Genomic DNA, 16,581 nt, shown 5'->3' with positions numbered 1-16,581 from the left:
CAATTTGCTCCGCCTCCTCACCAACATCGTCCTCCTACATGTCGACACACACGTACCGACACACAGCACACACACAGGGAATGCTCTGATAGAGGACAGGACCCCACTAGCCCTTTGGGGAGACAGAGGGAGAGTTTGCCAGCACACACCAAAAACGCTATAATTATACAGGGACAACCCCTTATACAAGTGTTTTCCCTTATAGCATTTTTATATATGTAATCATATCGCCAAATAAGTGCCCCCCCTCTCTGTTTTAACCCTGTTTCTGTAGTGCAGTGCAGGGGAGAGCCTGGGAGCCTTCCTCACAGCAGAGCTGAGCAGGAAAATGGCGCCGTGTGCTGAGGAGAATAGGCCCCGCCCCCTTTTCGGCAGGCTCTTCTCCCGGAGTTTGTGAAATCTGGCAGGGGTTAAATACATCCATATAGCCTCAAGGGCTATATGTGATGTATTTTAGCCATAAAAAGGTATTATACATTGCTGCCCAAGGCGCCCCCCCCAGCGCCCTGCACCCTCAGTGACAGTTGGTGACTGTTGGTGAAGTGTGCTGACAACAATGGCGCACAGCTGCAGTGCTGTGCGCTACCTTATGAAGACTGAAAGTCTTCTGCCGCCTGTTTCTGGACCTCTGGACCTCTTCAACTTCGGCATCTGCAAGGGGGGTCGGCGGCACGGCTACGGGACCGGACTCCATGGCTGGGCCTGTGTTCGATCCCTCTGGAGCTAATGGTGTCCAGTAGCCTAAGAAGCAAATCCATCCTGCACGCAGGTGAGTTTACTTCTCTCCCCTAAGTCCCTCGTAGCAGTGAGCCTGTTGCCAGCAGGACTCACTGAAAATAAAAAACCTAACTTAAACTTTTATTCTAAGCAGCTCAGGAGAGCCACCTAGATTGCACCCTTCTCGTCGGGCACAAAAATCTAACTGAGGCTTGGAGGAGGGTCATAGGGGGAGGAGCCAGTGCACACCACCTGATCCTAAAGCTTTTATTATTGTGCCCTGTCTCCTGCGGAGCCGCTATATCCCCATGGTCCTTACGGAGTCCCAGCATCCACTAGGACGTCAGAGAAACAGTGATTTACAGTTGAAGACAATATAGGACAAGTATAGGGTAACTAAACATAACTACATAAGTAGACGACACTGAGATAAGCATCAAGGTGGCCGAAAACTGCAGGATTTGGGCAGTTGAGGAATATTAAAGTAAGGATAAGCACATGAGGGAAGAGGTTCCTACTCGCGTGTGCGAGGATGAGATTTGGCTGGGTTTGGTAAAGAAGTGGGTCTTAGGAGTCCAATTGAAGTTCTGTAGAGAGTCTGAGGGGGAGAGGTAGAGAATTCCAGAGTAGGGGAGCAGCATGTGAAAAATCTTGGAGATAGGAGTGGGAGGAAGTAATCAGAAGACAGGAGATATATATTGTGGTGAGAGGGCTTGTGTCTCACCACAATTGCCCACACTCTTTTGGGATCAGCTCCCTCCAAGGGAGAAGAAAACAAGACCTGCATATTCTGCACCTGTAGTGGAGGTTTATAACTCCAGGCTTTCTAAATTGCACAGCTGCAGCTGTAGAAACAGAGGTCCAGGTTTTCCAGCTCACCCAGAGACAAGCAGGAAGCCAGGTGCAGGAGAGGGGTTTAAAACTCCCATTTACTCACAATGCATTGCGCTGATGCCTATTAGGGGTCAGTGAGCATGGATCAGTTTATAGCACCAGGGACTGGTGAAACCATTGGCCATGCCAGGAGAGCATGGCATGTGTAGCTGCAATCCACTGCAGCAGAATGAATTTTGGGCACGGGAAGTGCTAGTACCTTTTATGTTCATCTGTTTATTTCCTGTATGTACCTGTGAATGCTGTGCTACAGCGTCTGATGCCAGTAAAGACACTGTGGTTGTACCCGGAAAACATGCCTGCAAGTCCTTATTTACAGTACCCGTGTTACTATGTATATATATATATATATATATATATATATATACACACATATATATACATATATACACACACATTGGACAGCCACCGATTGTGCAAGTTGACCCACTTAAAAAGATGAGAGAGGTCTGTAATTTCCATCATAGGTACACTTCAACTGTGAGAGAAAAAATCTGAAAAAAAAAAAAAAAAAACACATCAAGAAATGACATTGTATGATTTTTAAACATTTTATTTGTATATTCTTGTGGAAAATAAATATTTGGACAATCAAAAAGTTTAACTCATAATTTGTAATATAACCTCGGTTGGCAATTACAGAGGTCAAACGTTTCCTGTAGTTCTTGACCAGGTTTGCACACACTGTAGCAGGTATTTTGGCCCACTATTCCATGCAGATCTTCTCTAGATCTGTCATGTTTTGGGGCTGTCGCCGGGCAACATGGACTTTCAACTCCCTCCACAGATTTTCTATTGGGTTGAGGTCTGGAGACTGGCTAGGCCACTCCAGGAACTTGAAATGCTTCTTACGGAGCCACTCCTTAGTTGCCCGGGTGGTGTGTTTGGGGTCATTGTCATGCTGGAAGGCCCAGCCACGTTCCATCTTCAATGTTTTTACTGAGGGAAGGAGGTTTTTGCCCAAATTTCATGATACATGGCCCCATTCATCCTGTCCTTAATACGGATCAGTCGTCCTGTCCTCTTTACAGAAAAGCAGCCCCAAAGCATGATGTTTACACCCCCATGCTTTACAGTGGGTATGGTGTTCTTGGGATGCCATTCATCATTCTTTTCCCTCTAAAACGGGGAGTGGAGTTTATACCAAAAAGTTTGATTTTGCGCTCAACTGACCACATTACATTCTCCCAATCCTCCTCTGGATCATCCAAATGGTCACTGGCAAACTTTAGACGGGCCTGGACATGTGCTAGCTTAAGCAGGGGGACCTTTCACATGCTGCAGGATTTCAATCCATGATGACATAGTGTATTACTAATGGTAACCTTTGTGACTGTGATCCCAGCTCTCTTGAGGTCATTGACCAGGTCCCCCCGTGTAGTTCTGGGCTGATTCCTCACCGTTCTCAATATCATTGATACCCCACGAGGTGAGATCTTGTATGGAGCCACAGGTCGAGGGAGATTGTCAGTGATCTTGTATTTCTTCCATTTTTTAATAATTGCGCCAACAGTTGATCTCTTCTCACCAAGCCTGCTTGCCTATTGTCGAGTAGCTCATCCCAGCCTTGTGCAGCTCTACAATTTTGTCCCTGGTGTCCTTAGACAGCTCTCTGGTCTTGGTCATGGTGGAGAGGTAGCAGTCTGACTGTTTGAGGGTGTGGACAGGTGTCTTTTATACAGATAACCAGTTCAAACAGGTGTCATTAATACATGTAACAAGTGGCGGATAGAAGAGCTTCTTAAAGAAGAAGTAACAGGTCTGAGAGAGCCAGAAATCTTGCTGCTTGGTAGGTGTCCAAATATTTATTTTCCACAAGGATATACAAGTAAATTGTTTAAAAATCATACAATGTGATTTCCTGGGTTTTTTTTTTTTTATATTCGGTCTCTCACAGTTGAAGTGTACCTATGATGGAAATTACAGACCTCTCTCATCTTTTTAAGTGGGTCAACTTGCACAATCGGTGGCTGTCCAAATACTTCTTTGCCCCAGTGTGTGTGTGTGTGTGTGTGTATGTGTGTGTATATATATATATATATATATATATATATATATATATATATATATATATATTTATTTTGTATTTAGCAAAGTTTGAGAAGAGAGTAAAATATTGAAAGATTTAAGATGTATACTTAAGTGTGCGCAGAGAAACATTAATCTTGTTGGCAAGAGCGTTATACGATCAGGAAAATTATTGACTGACCAAGATTTCACACTGAAGTTACCAACCCTAAAAAGCCTTTCATAATGATATTCATATCATTCACACTGGGTGGTGCATGAAATGAGTGGTGTGTGGGCTCAATTAGCATGTTTTGCTGGCATGCCATGTATAAACTTTTTAAATAGTTAGCACAGAGTTGCTTGGTTATAGTTTTTGCAATATTGCTAAACATTTTATGCAATGCCCTCATGTTTACAAAATGCTTACAACACAGTCAGGCTTAGAAACCAAAAGGAACCAGAGCAGATAATCTGAGCTCCGTAACATCCAGGTCAAGTAAAAACAAACAGAAATTATGAAAATTACTGTAAGTGAAATTAATGAAATTGGTATTTTCTTTCATCACTGGTCACTTTGTGGCCTCTGTTACCCCATGTTGGCAAATGTCCTCTCTGATCTACTGTAAAAATAGTCATGCATATAAATTATGACGTTACTGACAGCACAATAAACACTATCAGATGGCATAACCTCTATATCCGCATCTACTACTCTAGCAATTTCTGTACAGTTAGTTAGAAATATTTTTCTTTAAATTGCTACACAAAAAAAGCTAAAACAATCAACTAAATTATATTTGGATAATCAAAATACTAGAATAGCACGTCAGAAAAAAACAAAACAAAACAATACGGCTGAGTTACTGAAATTATTCATGTTACATAGTCACAAGATAGTTCTGTGATGATATAAATGTGGATTAATATCTAAAAGATAATAGAGGTCTCCCTAAAGAGAAATAGCAGCTGTTGCAAAGAGAAAACATAAGGTTCAGTTAGACGGCAGATGACCTATGTGAGCAAGTGTAGAAGCCAGAACAAAGTGACTTCAAGGTTACAATTTGAAAAATAATAACTATGCAGAACAGCTTCTGAATATGTGGAACACACTTGTAAAATACATAATACTTGATCCTTTCCTGATTTGCAGGCTTAACCAATAAATTGTGCCCATGGAAAATTATGGAAATATTGTATTTTCTCTATGACTAAAATGCAAAATGTATGTTTCAATGCCAGAATCATGAATGCTGGCTGCAAATCTGTATCTGTAAAACAATTAATAAAAATCATGCTTAAGTTAGGATCACTACCCACCTATGCTTTCATTTAATGCAGTAAAAAACATTCATAATATTCTCTGAACAGGTAATTTGGTAACCACAAACATTAAGTACTGATGCATTAAGTATTATTGGAACAATTTCTAACAAACTGCACAGGTGCATACGGACCATAAGGCAGAACAATGTCAATCAGCTGATGAACCAACAGAGTTCCATGCCACGCTGCCTACCCAATTATTACAGCAATGGGTATGGCAAAGGGCGCTCCAAACTATTCCACTTGTTTGCAGGTCACATACTCCTCCCACCTCTCAATAAATCCCCCAACTACAGTAGTCCACGTCTTACTTAATTATGCACTTTCTTAATGTATCTTTTTCTATTTTTCCACCATTCAATATCCCTCTTCCCCATCATTAGCCCCCCTCCCCCATATTAATACTTGCTTGTGTACATGAACTGCTTTTCTTCTATGCACCTCAGTCACAGCAGCCACATACAGTTTCTGTGTACCATGGTTATGGTTTGATCTGTTATTGGCAAAATGTTTCTACGCTGATGGATATACTTGATAGAATCTTATTCCAACCCCAACTTCCATCTTCATCCTTTTGCACAACAATGCCCTTTCACTTGCCAAGGAAACCTACTTCAGTTTAACATCTGTTTAGGCTCAACATTTTATTGCTACTGTACTTTCAATTTGCTTCTCTAACCACCAGCACCACATTTACTTTCTCGCTCATAGTGTATAATTTGAGATGGGGACAGGAGTTAGTATGTACCAATGTCATTGGTACAGGTGATAAAAAGATAGCCTCTAGGTAAAGCAGTAGGTTTTGAGAGCTGAGAACGTTTCAAGATTACAAGGTCATTTTTGACAGCACAGTACAATTCTTAGGGTGTGTGAGAGGTGGCTACTATTTATAGGATTCAAAAAGATGGCTCCTGTTACTGCAAGTGTGTGTGGAATAAATCATAAGGCACACACTTTATCTAGACATATTTGCTAAATTGGGAAGATATCAGTGATGTTTATGTGGAATTAGGTCCCTCTAAATGCAACTGCATGAGGGTAATTAAATCTAGAAATCTATATATTCCATTTAATATGAACAAATTGTATCATATACTGGCCCTTTGTTGTTTAAAAAAACAAACAAACATACAAACAAAAAACAACAACATACCTTTATCTGAGAAAAAGGCCGTTCATACCTTCCAACATAGAGTAATCCAACATTCTGAGTCAGAAGTCTACAGGAGGTAAAAAAAAAAAAAAAGGACAAATAAGTTTTCTATTTTCACTATCCTCAAATTATTCTTGGCAATATACAACCAAAACACAAAACAAATGATATAATATACAAAATAAGGTTTGAATTTATGTAGGTAATGTATTTATTGTACAATCTAAACAAGTAATATGACAGGCCATTGGAAAAGAAAAAAACTATTAAGAAACTGTCTGCTATCTCTGCAGTATCAACAATTTATATAACTACTGTGCTAAATTTATAGCAGAAGAAAAATCCTTCATCAACTACACAGAACAGTGCAAGAAATGCATAAGAAAACCAGTGCAAAAGTAAACAGAATAATAAGAATTTACTTACCGATAATTCTATTTCTCGTAGTCCGTAGTGGATGCTGGGAACTCCGTAAGGACCATGGGGAATAGCGGCTCCGCAGGAGACTGGGCACAAAAGTAAAGCTTTAGGACTACCTGGTGTGCACTGGCTCCTCCCCCTATGACTCTCCTCCAAGCCTCAGTTAGGATACTGTGCCCGGACGAGCGTACACAATAAGGAAGGATTTATGAATCCCGGGTAAGACTCATACCAGCCACACCAATCACACTGTACAACTTGTGATCTGAACCCAGTTAACAGCATGATAACAGAGGAGCCTCTGGATAGATGGCTCACAACAATAACCCGATTTAGTTAACAATAACTATGTACAAGTACTGCAGACAATCCGCACTTGGGATGGGCGCCCAGCATCCACTACGGACTACGAGAAATAGAATTATCGGTAAGTAAATTCTTATTTTCTCTGACGTCCTAGTGGATGCTGGGAACTCCGTAAGGACCATGGGGATTATACCAAAGCTCCCAAACGGCGGGAGAGTGCGGATGACTCTGCAGCACCGAATGAGAGAACTCCAGGTCCTCCTCAGCCAGGGTATCAAATTTGTAGAATTTAGCAAACGTGTTTTCCCCTGACCAAGTAGCTGCTCGGCAAAGTTGTAAAGCCGAGACCCCTCGGGCAGCCGCCCAAGATGAGCCCACCTTCCTTGTGGAATGGGCTTTTACAGATTTTGGCTGTGGCAGGCCTGCCACAGAATGTGCAAGCTGAATTGTATTACAAATCCAACGAGCAATAGTCTGCTTAGAAGCAGGAGCACCCAGCTTGTTGGGTGCATACAGGATAAACAGCGAGTCAGATTTTCTGACTCCAGCCGTCCTGGAAACATATTTTCAAGGCCCTGACTACGTCCAACAACTTGGAGTCCTCCAAGTCACTAGTAGTCGCAGGTACCACAACAGGTTGGTTCAGATGAATCACTGAAACCACCTTAGGGAGAAAATGAGGACGAGTCATCAATTCCGCCCTGTCTGAATGAAAGATCAGATAAGGGCTTTTACAGGATAAAGCCCGCCAATTCTGACACGCGCCTGGCCGAGGCCAGGGCCAACAACATGACCACTTTCCATGTGAGATATTTTAACTCCACAGATTCAAGTGGTTCAAACCAATGTGACTTTAGGAACCCCAAAACTACATTGAGATCCCAAAGTGCCACTGGAGGCACAAAAGGAGGCTGTATATGCAGTACCCCTTTTACAAACGTCTGAACTTCAGGAACTGAAGCTAGTTCTTTCTGGAAGAAAATTGACAGGGCCGAAATTTGAACCTTAATGGACCCCAATTTTAGGCCCATAGACACTCCTGTTTACAGGAAATGCAGGAATCGACCTAGTTGAAATTCCTCCATCGGGGCCTTACTGGCCTCGCACCACGCAACATATTTTCGCCAAATGCGGTGATAATGCTTTGCGGTTACATCCTTCCTGGCTTGATCAGGGTAGGGATGACTTCATCCGGAATGCCTTTTTCCTTCAGGATCCGGCGTTCAACCGCCCTGCCGTCAAACGCAGCCGCGGTAAGTCTTGGAATAGACAGGGTCCTTGCTGGAGCAGGTCCCTTCTTAGAGGTAGAGGCCACGGGTCCTCCGTGAGCATCTCTTGAAGTTCCGGGTACCAAGTCCTTCTTGGCCAATCCGGAGCCACGAGTATAGTTCTTACTCCCCTCCGTCTTATAATTCTCAGTACTTTTGGTATGAGAGGCAGAGGAGGGAACACATACACTGACTGGTACACCCACGGTGTTACCAGAGCGTCCACAGCTATTGCCTGAGGGTCCCTGGCGCAATACCTGTCCAATTTTTTGTTTAGGCGGGACGCCATCATGTCCACCTTTGGTTTTTCCCAACGGTTTACAATCATGTGGAAGACTTCTGGGTGAAGTCCCCACTCTCCCGGGTGGAGGTCGTGCCTGCTGAGGAAGTCTGCTTCCCAGTTGTCCACTCCCGGAATGAACACTGCTGACAATGCTATCACATGATTTTCCGCCCAGCGAAAAATCCTTGCAGCTTCTGCCATTGCCCTCCTGCTTCTTGTGCCGCCCTGTCTGTTTACGTGGGCGACTGCCGTGATGTTGTCCGACTGGATCAGCACCGGCTGACCTTGAAGCAGAGGTCTTGCTTGGCTTAGGGCATTGTAAATGGCCCTTAGCTCCAAAATATTTATGTGAAGTGATGTCTCCAGGCTTGACCACAAGCCCTGGAAATTTCTTCCCTGTGTGACTGCTCCCTAGCCTCGCAGGCTGGCATCCGTGGTCACCAGGACCCAGTCCTGAATGCCGAATCTGCGGCCCTCTAGAAGATGAGCACTCTGCAACCACCACAGGAGAGACACCCTTTTCTTTGGTGACAGGGTTATCCGCTGATGCATCTGAAGATGCGATCCGGACCATTTGTCCAGCAGGTCCCACTGGAAAGTTCTTGCGTGGAATCTGCCGAATGGAATTGCTTCGTAGGAAGCCACCATTTTTCCCAGGACCCTTGTGCACTGATGCACTGACACTTGGCCTGGTTTTAGGAGGTTTCTGACTAGTTCGGATAACTCCCTGGCTTTCACCTCCGGGAGAAACACCTTTTTCTGGACTGTGTCCAGGATCATCCCTAGGAATAGAAGACGTGTCGTCGGGATCAGCTGCGATTTTGGAATATTGAGAATCCAACCGTGCTGCCGCAACACTACTTGAGATAGTGCTACCCCGACTACCAACTGTTCCCTGGATCTTGCCCTTATCAGGAGATCGTCCAAGTAAGGGATAACTAAAACTCCCTTCCTTCGAAGGAGTATCATCATTTCGGCCATTACTTTGGTAAAGCCCCGGGGTGCCGTGGACAAACCAAACGGCAGCGTCTGAAACTGATAGTGACAGTTTTGTACCACAAACCTGAGGTACCCTTGGTGAGAAGGGTAAATTGGGACATGGAGATAAGCATCCTTGATGTCCAGAGACACCATATAATCCCCTTCTTCCAGGTTCGCAATCACCGCTCTGAGTGACTCCATCTTGAATTTGAACCTTTGTATGTAAGTGTTCAAGGATTTCAGATTTAAAATAAGTCTCACCGAGCCGTCCGGCTTCGGTACCACAAACAGCGTGGAATAATACCCCTTTCCCTGTTGTAGGAGGGGTACCTTGATTATCACCTGCTGGGAATACAGCTTGTGAATGGCATCTGCTGCAGCCTTTTTCCTCTCCCTCTGCCACGGGGCAGAAATGAGGAGTCTTTTGCCCGCTTGCCCTTATGGGGCCTAAAGGACTGTGCCTGATAATACGGCGTCTTCTTATGTTGAGAGGCTACCTGGGGTAAAAATGTGGATTTCCCAGCCGTTGCCACCAGGTCTGTTAGACCTACCCCAAATAACTCCTCCCTTTTATAAGGCAATACTTCCATATGCCTTTTGGAATCAGCATCACCTGACCACTGTCTTGTCCATAACCCTCTTCTGGCAGAAATGGACAGCGCACTTACTCTTGATGCCAGTCGGCAAATATCCCTCTGTGCATCACGCATATATAGAAATGCATCTTTTAAATGCTCTATAGTCAGTAATATACTGTCCCTATCTAGGGTATCAATATTGTCAGTCAGGGAATCCGACCAAGCCACCCCAGCACTGCACATCCAGGCTGAGGCGATTGCTGGTCGCAGTATCACACCCGTGTGAGTGTATATACATTTTTAGGATATTTTCCTGCTTTCTGTCAGCAGGTTCCTTAAGGGCAGCCGTATCCAGGGACGGTAGTGCCACCTGTTTAGACAAGCGTGTGAGCGCTTTATCCACCCTAGGGGGTGTTTCCCAACGTGCCCTATCCTCTGGCGGGAAGGGGTATGATGCTAATAACTTTTTAAGAATTAACAGTTTTTATCGGGGGAAACCCACGCATCATCACACACTTCATTTAATTCCTCAGATGCAGGAAAAACTACCGGCAGTTTTTTCTCACCCAACATAATACCCTTTTTAGTGGTACTGGTATTATCAGAAATATGTAAAACATTTTCCATAGCCTCAGCCTACTGGAAGTCACATTCGTCTCTTAATCGTCGACACTGGAGTCAGTATCCGTGTCGGCGTCTGTATCTGCCATCTGAGGTAACGGGCGTTTTAGAGCCCCTGATGGCTTTTGAGACACCTGGACAGGCACAGGCTGAGTAGCCGGCTGTCTCATGTCATCAATCTTTTGTAAAGAGCTGACACTGTCACGTAATTCCTTCCATAAGCTCAGCCACTCAGGTGTCGACTCCCTAGGGGGTGACATCTCCATTACAGGCAATTGCTCCGCCTCCACATCATTTTCCTCCTCATACATGTCGACACAATCGTACCGACACACAGCACACACACAGGGAATGCTCTGATAGAGGACAGGACCCCACTAGCCCTTTGGGGAGACAGAGGGAGAGTATTGCCAGCACACACCAGAGCGCTATATATATACAGGGATAACCTTATAGAAGTGTTTTTCCCCTTATAGCTGCTGTTTTATTAATACTGCGCCTAATTAGTGCCCCCCTCTCTTTTTTAACCCCTTTCTGTAGTGTAGTAACTGCAGGGGAGAGCCAGGGAGCTTCCCTCCAACGGAGCTGTGAGAGAAAATGGCGCCAGTGTGCTGAGGAGATAGGCTCCGCCCCTTTTTCGCGGACTTTTCTCCCGCATTTTTATGGATTCTGGCAGGGGTTAAAATACATCCATATAGCCCTGGGGGTTATATGTGATGTATGTTTGCCAGCCAAGGTGTTTTTATTGCTGCTCAGGGCGCCCCCCCCCCAGCGCCCTGCACCCTCAGTGACTGCAGTGTGAGGTGTGTATGAGGAGCAAAGGCGCACAGCTGCAGTGCTGTGCGCTACCTTGGTGAAGACTGATGTCTTCTGCCGCCGATTTTCCGGACCTCTTCTTGCTTCTGGCTCTGTAAGGGGGCCGGCGGCGCGGCTCTGGGACCGGACTCCGAGGCTGGGCCTGTGTTCGGTCCCTCTGGAGCTAATGGTGTCCAGTAGCCAAGAAGCCCAAGCTGGCTGCAAGCAGGCAGGTTCGCTTCTTCTCCCCTTAGTCCCTCGATGCAGTGAGCCTGTTGCCAGCAGGTCTCACTGAAAATAAAAAACCTAAAACTAAACTTCCACTAAGAAGCTCAGGAGAGCCCCTAGTGTGCACCCTTCTCGGCCGGGCACAAAAATCTAACTGAGGCTTGGAGGAGGGTCATAGGGGGAGGAGCCAGTGCACACCAGGTAGTCCTAAAGCTTTACTTTTGTGCCCAGTCTCCTGCGGAGCCGCTATTCCCCATGGTCCTTATGGAGTTCCCAGCATCCACTAGGACGTCAGAGAAAAATAGCAGGAAGGATATTCAAGGATACTACATTCAGCCCTTGCTCCATTGGAGCTTCTATTCACTGACAGTCTCACACGCACAGAAGCTAATTAACATAGCAGAATTATTTTGGACTTTGTGGGAAGAAACCTGAATCTAGTCATCCTACACAAATGGGGCAAAGGTAGGAAATATACTGAAGTCCCCAGTTCTGTGTGGTAGCAATGCAGTTACTGTGCTTCCACCAATGTTACGATTAAGAAACCATGAAGAACAATTAAATGCTAGATGAAGACCTAGTTCTGTTGAATTCATTTTCTGAAATGTCTGGAAGATGTCTGTTGAGCAAACAGTGGTGAGTAAATGAGGGGGTGACCTAAAAAATGTCAGGTACCATCACAACAACAGAGGATGATGTGATCAAACCACGCATGTCAGAACATGTCTCCTAAGAATATAAAAAGTATGTTGTTACTTTTTTTAATCCACATACTGTATCTTGTTGGGTATGCAATGTCAACATTAGCTGTAGGGTTAGCATTAGGGATAAACTATCCTCAAAAACAGTAATAACATTTTGACCAAGTTGACATATTATCAGCACCAACATACTGAATGTAGACTTTATGAACATGGCGACATGTTCAGTGTTGACCTAGCGGCCATGTAACCATTCTCAAAATACCAAACCCATGTGTTGTTGGCCATAATCTGCCAAATATTATCTGGTTCATTAGGGCTGTATACAGAACTATGTTGGATACAATATATTTAGCACATTTACATTGTAAATGTATTGCGTAAAATGTTTGAAGACAGTTTATAAATTAAATTGTTTGCATATCAGATACATATTTAATGCCTGTGGTGCAGAATATTTTCACTGCCTATATTTTGATTATGCAGAATGAACGCACAAAGGTACGTTGCGATCTGGTCAGACAGTATCTGAAATGTAGCAGAAAAGTGATGGCTGTTCCTGAGTGGTGACTGGGAAAAGGCTAGCAGTATGCGCAAAAACAGCTCAATGGGCGTATTTCTGGGAGTGTTGCAGACGTGCCAGTGGGCTGCGTTTACAGACACTCAGCCATAAGCATAGGAGGCCATGGTTAGATGAACAAATTGCACCTGCTATAGGGCTTGTGCAAGTTTCAAAGGTGCGACCGATGGTGGTATATAAAGACGCACCAATCTGTAGTACAGTGTGCACTGGCACTAAAAGTGGATGCCTCAGTCCTTGCACATAAGGCCAGATGGATTTGTATAAGGGAAGGAGGTTGTAGCAACATTTGCAAAAACACTGATTCCTGCACTTTTGTGAGCGACTCAGCCCCATTATCTCCCACGTTGACAATGACAATAGTCACCTTAATGGACTTCCCCAAGTTAGATTTTCCCCCCTTGTAAAACATTTCTTTACTGCTGCTACATTTCATCAGTCCTTATACTGGAAACTTGCATTTTTACCAAATCCAAAGTAAAACGTGTAATAAAATACAAGGCCATCAAAAAGACACTACCAATCAACATTTCTTCATCTGTCTTAACAGAGCTTCCAATTTAACACCTTCACTGTGCACAAGATCCGTCTCTTTTACCCATGCTTTACCTGTTCCTAATCCTGGTTACAGCACTTTATGAGTTCCTAGAAAACTTACCTCTTCAGACAAGCTTATCAAATTCCAGAACCAAACGCTTAGCCTCCGTAAGCTATTCTGCCTGATTAAATCCCCTCTACACAATTTACATAATTCTCTGACCCCAGACCAACATTGCTCTATGTCTGAATCATATACTGTAAGATCATTCACACTGACATGCGTGGGGATGCCTAGCACAGGGCTATCCCGCCTCGCATGTCAGTACCGGCTTCCCCCGCAGAAGTGCAAAGGCATCGCACAGCGGCGATGCCTTTGCACTTCCAGAGTAGCTCCCGACCAGCGCAGCTTTAGCGTGCTGGCCGGGAGCTACACATCGCTCCCCGGCCCGCAGCGGCTGCGTGTGACGTCACGCAGCCGCTGCGGCCCGCCCCTCGTTCGATCCAGCCACGCCTGCATTGGCCGGACCGCACCCACGAAATGGCGGCTAAACGCTGCTGTTCCGCCCCCGTCCAGCGACCGCCTCTGCCTGCCAATCTGGTATGCGCCAGCGCACTGCGGCGCCATTCTGACCCGATCGCACCGCTGCGATAAACTGCAGCGTGCAATCGGGTCAGAATGACCCCCTGTGTACTAACTAATTTTAAAGTTTGGCTGGACCACTATGCAATATGTTCCAGTTAACCTAAAGCATCAAACTCATATTTACCTTTAGGATGTAAGCTTGTCTATCAATACCCAGTCTCGTTTTATAACTGAGCTCCAATTTTACAGTGCAATAGTTGAGGCTGGCAGTCCCAAATAAGCAATTGTTACTTGGACCTCTCCTAATTCAGACAACTGGGTGGAACATATACATAGATTCAATTTCCTTGAGTAATCCAACCTATTGGCGCCTTCATTGTACATCACTGAGGAAAGGACACACAATAAACGTTCTGATAATGAGTCACCACCCCCTCCCCAATCAACCACTTGACCGTACCGCGCGCCCCATCATATCCCACCCAGCTAGTGCTAGGGGGTAGCAAAAAGTTGGATAGTATGCTTCTATGGATGCTTATTTCTAGGACATCTGCTATTACACAAATTTCACAGTGTAGACGTTCTACTGTACCAGGAGCTTCAAATTATTTTTAGTTAATTTTCATGGTTCGTCATGCACTAAGAATAAATAAAAACAATTTTACAGTTTTAAGTCCTGGGAAATCACACAAGATATTCTGGTTGTAGAACCATAACAGGCAAGTTAAACTTTTGTTTTACAGTAATGAGGTGGAATACACTGATAAAGTTAATTTGATATAATTAAACCCATATGCTACAGTAAAAAGAAACAACTACAGTAGCATTCATAATAGGAGATTTTTAGTTTCTTACATAAAGCCTCATTCTAAGTACTATGCTAAGCTGTAGCGGCCACAATGGTAGTTCAGTTAGCTGCGAAAATGCTGGAATTTACAGCAATTGAACATTTTGTGGCTATCACGTGAAAAAAGTGGCTTTTCGCAAATCGAATTGCAAATGCGCAAAAATGGGATTTTTCACCAAATTTCCTGCAGGCAAAACCAGACAAAAGTGTAGGCGAAAAAGGGGAAATCTGCCTGTACCCCCCCCCCCCAAAAAAAAAAAAAAAGCTAAACAAATTTATGATAACAGTGCCAAAATTATTAGTGGTCATAATAAAGTGTTTGGGGGAACTTAGATTGGATCAAATGTCTGTTATATGCATATTTAAAAAAAAGTTAAATTATAGAAAGCAAGTGTTTTACAGCAAAATTAGTAGAGATGTGCGGCGGGCACTTTTCGTGTTTTGTGTTTTGGTTCCATGCTTGTGTTTTGGATCTGGATTGGTTTTGCCAAAACCACCCTTTCGTGTTTTGGTTTTGGATGATTTTTGAAAAAAACATAAAAACAGCTAAAATTCCAAAATTTGGGGAAATTTTGATCCTACGGTATTATCCTCAATAACATTCATTTCCAGTCTATTCTGAAAACCTCACAATATTGTTTTTAGGCCAAAAGGTTGCACCGAGGTGGCTGGATGACTAAGCTAAGCGACACAAGTGTGCGGCACAAACACCTGGCCCATCTAGGAGTGTCACTGCAGTCGCAGACAGGATGGCAGATTTAAAAAATAGGTCCCAAACAGCACATGATGTAAAGAAGAAAAAGAGGTGCAATTAGGTAGCTGGATGGCTAAGATAAGCGACACAAGTGTGCGGCACAAACACCTGGCCCATCTAGGAGTGGCATTGCAGTTGCAGACAGGATGGCACTTAAAAAAAAAAAAAAACTAGGCCCCAAACAGCACATCATTCAAAGAAGAAAAAGAGGTGCAATGAGGTAGCTGTATGACTAAGCTAAGCGACACAGGTGTGCGGCACAAACATGGGACGCACTGGAATTTGCCCAGATGTAATACACGCACAATATTGGTGGCACAGGAGAGCGTACCCCTAAACCACACACACACACACACACACACGGCAAAGCCTGTAAAATTTATTTGGATAATAATAACCCTTTTATTTGGAGCTATTATAATAATATGCAGCACAGGTGAGCGTACCCCTACAACACACAGGGCAAACCCTGTAAAAATTATTTGGATAATAATATAAGTAATGTATATAAGCCTTTTATTTGGAGGAAATAATATACAGCACAGGACACCACCACTGGACTAATGGCAGCACAAGACAGCACCACTGGACTGATGCAGCACAAGACAGCAGCACTGGACTGGACTTATACGGCAGTACCCCCCTGGACTTGTACAGAAGTGTCAGACAGGATGGCACTTTAAAAAACTAGTCCCCAAACAGCACATGATGCAAAGCAGAAAAAGAGGTGCAAGATGGAATTGTCCTTGGGCCCTCCGACCCACCCTTATGTTGTATAAACAGGACATGCACACTTTAACAAACCAATCATTTCAGCGATAGGGTCTGCCACACAACTGTGGCTGAAATGACTGGTTTGTTTAGCCCCCACCAAAATAGAACCAATCAATCTCTCCTTGCACAAACTGGCTCTACAGAGGCAAGATGTTGACCTCATCCTTATATTCCTCACCCCTTTCAGTGTGTACATCCTCCTCCTCACAGAGAATTAATTTGTCC

At 44.2% G+C, this 16,581-nt stretch overlaps 1 protein-coding gene across 1 annotated transcript in view; it reads right to left on the bottom strand.

Annotated features, from left to right (window-relative positions):
• Positions 1–16,581, bottom strand: part of RNGTT (RNA guanylyltransferase and 5'-phosphatase) — a 945,165-nt gene that overhangs the window by 64,451 nt on the left and 864,133 nt on the right. The window contains exon 14 of the mRNA XM_063916922.1: positions 6,098–6,164. Coding sequence (XP_063772992.1) covers positions 6,098–6,164 — 67 coding nt within the window. The remainder of the gene's footprint in view (positions 1–6,097; positions 6,165–16,581) is intronic.

The sequence above is a fragment of the Pseudophryne corroboree genome, chromosome 4, assembly GCF_028390025.1.
Source record: "Pseudophryne corroboree isolate aPseCor3 chromosome 4, aPseCor3.hap2, whole genome shotgun sequence".
NCBI lineage: Eukaryota > Metazoa > Chordata > Amphibia > Anura > Myobatrachidae > Pseudophryne > Pseudophryne corroboree.
This window is presented reverse-complemented; position numbering and strand designations above follow the sequence as displayed.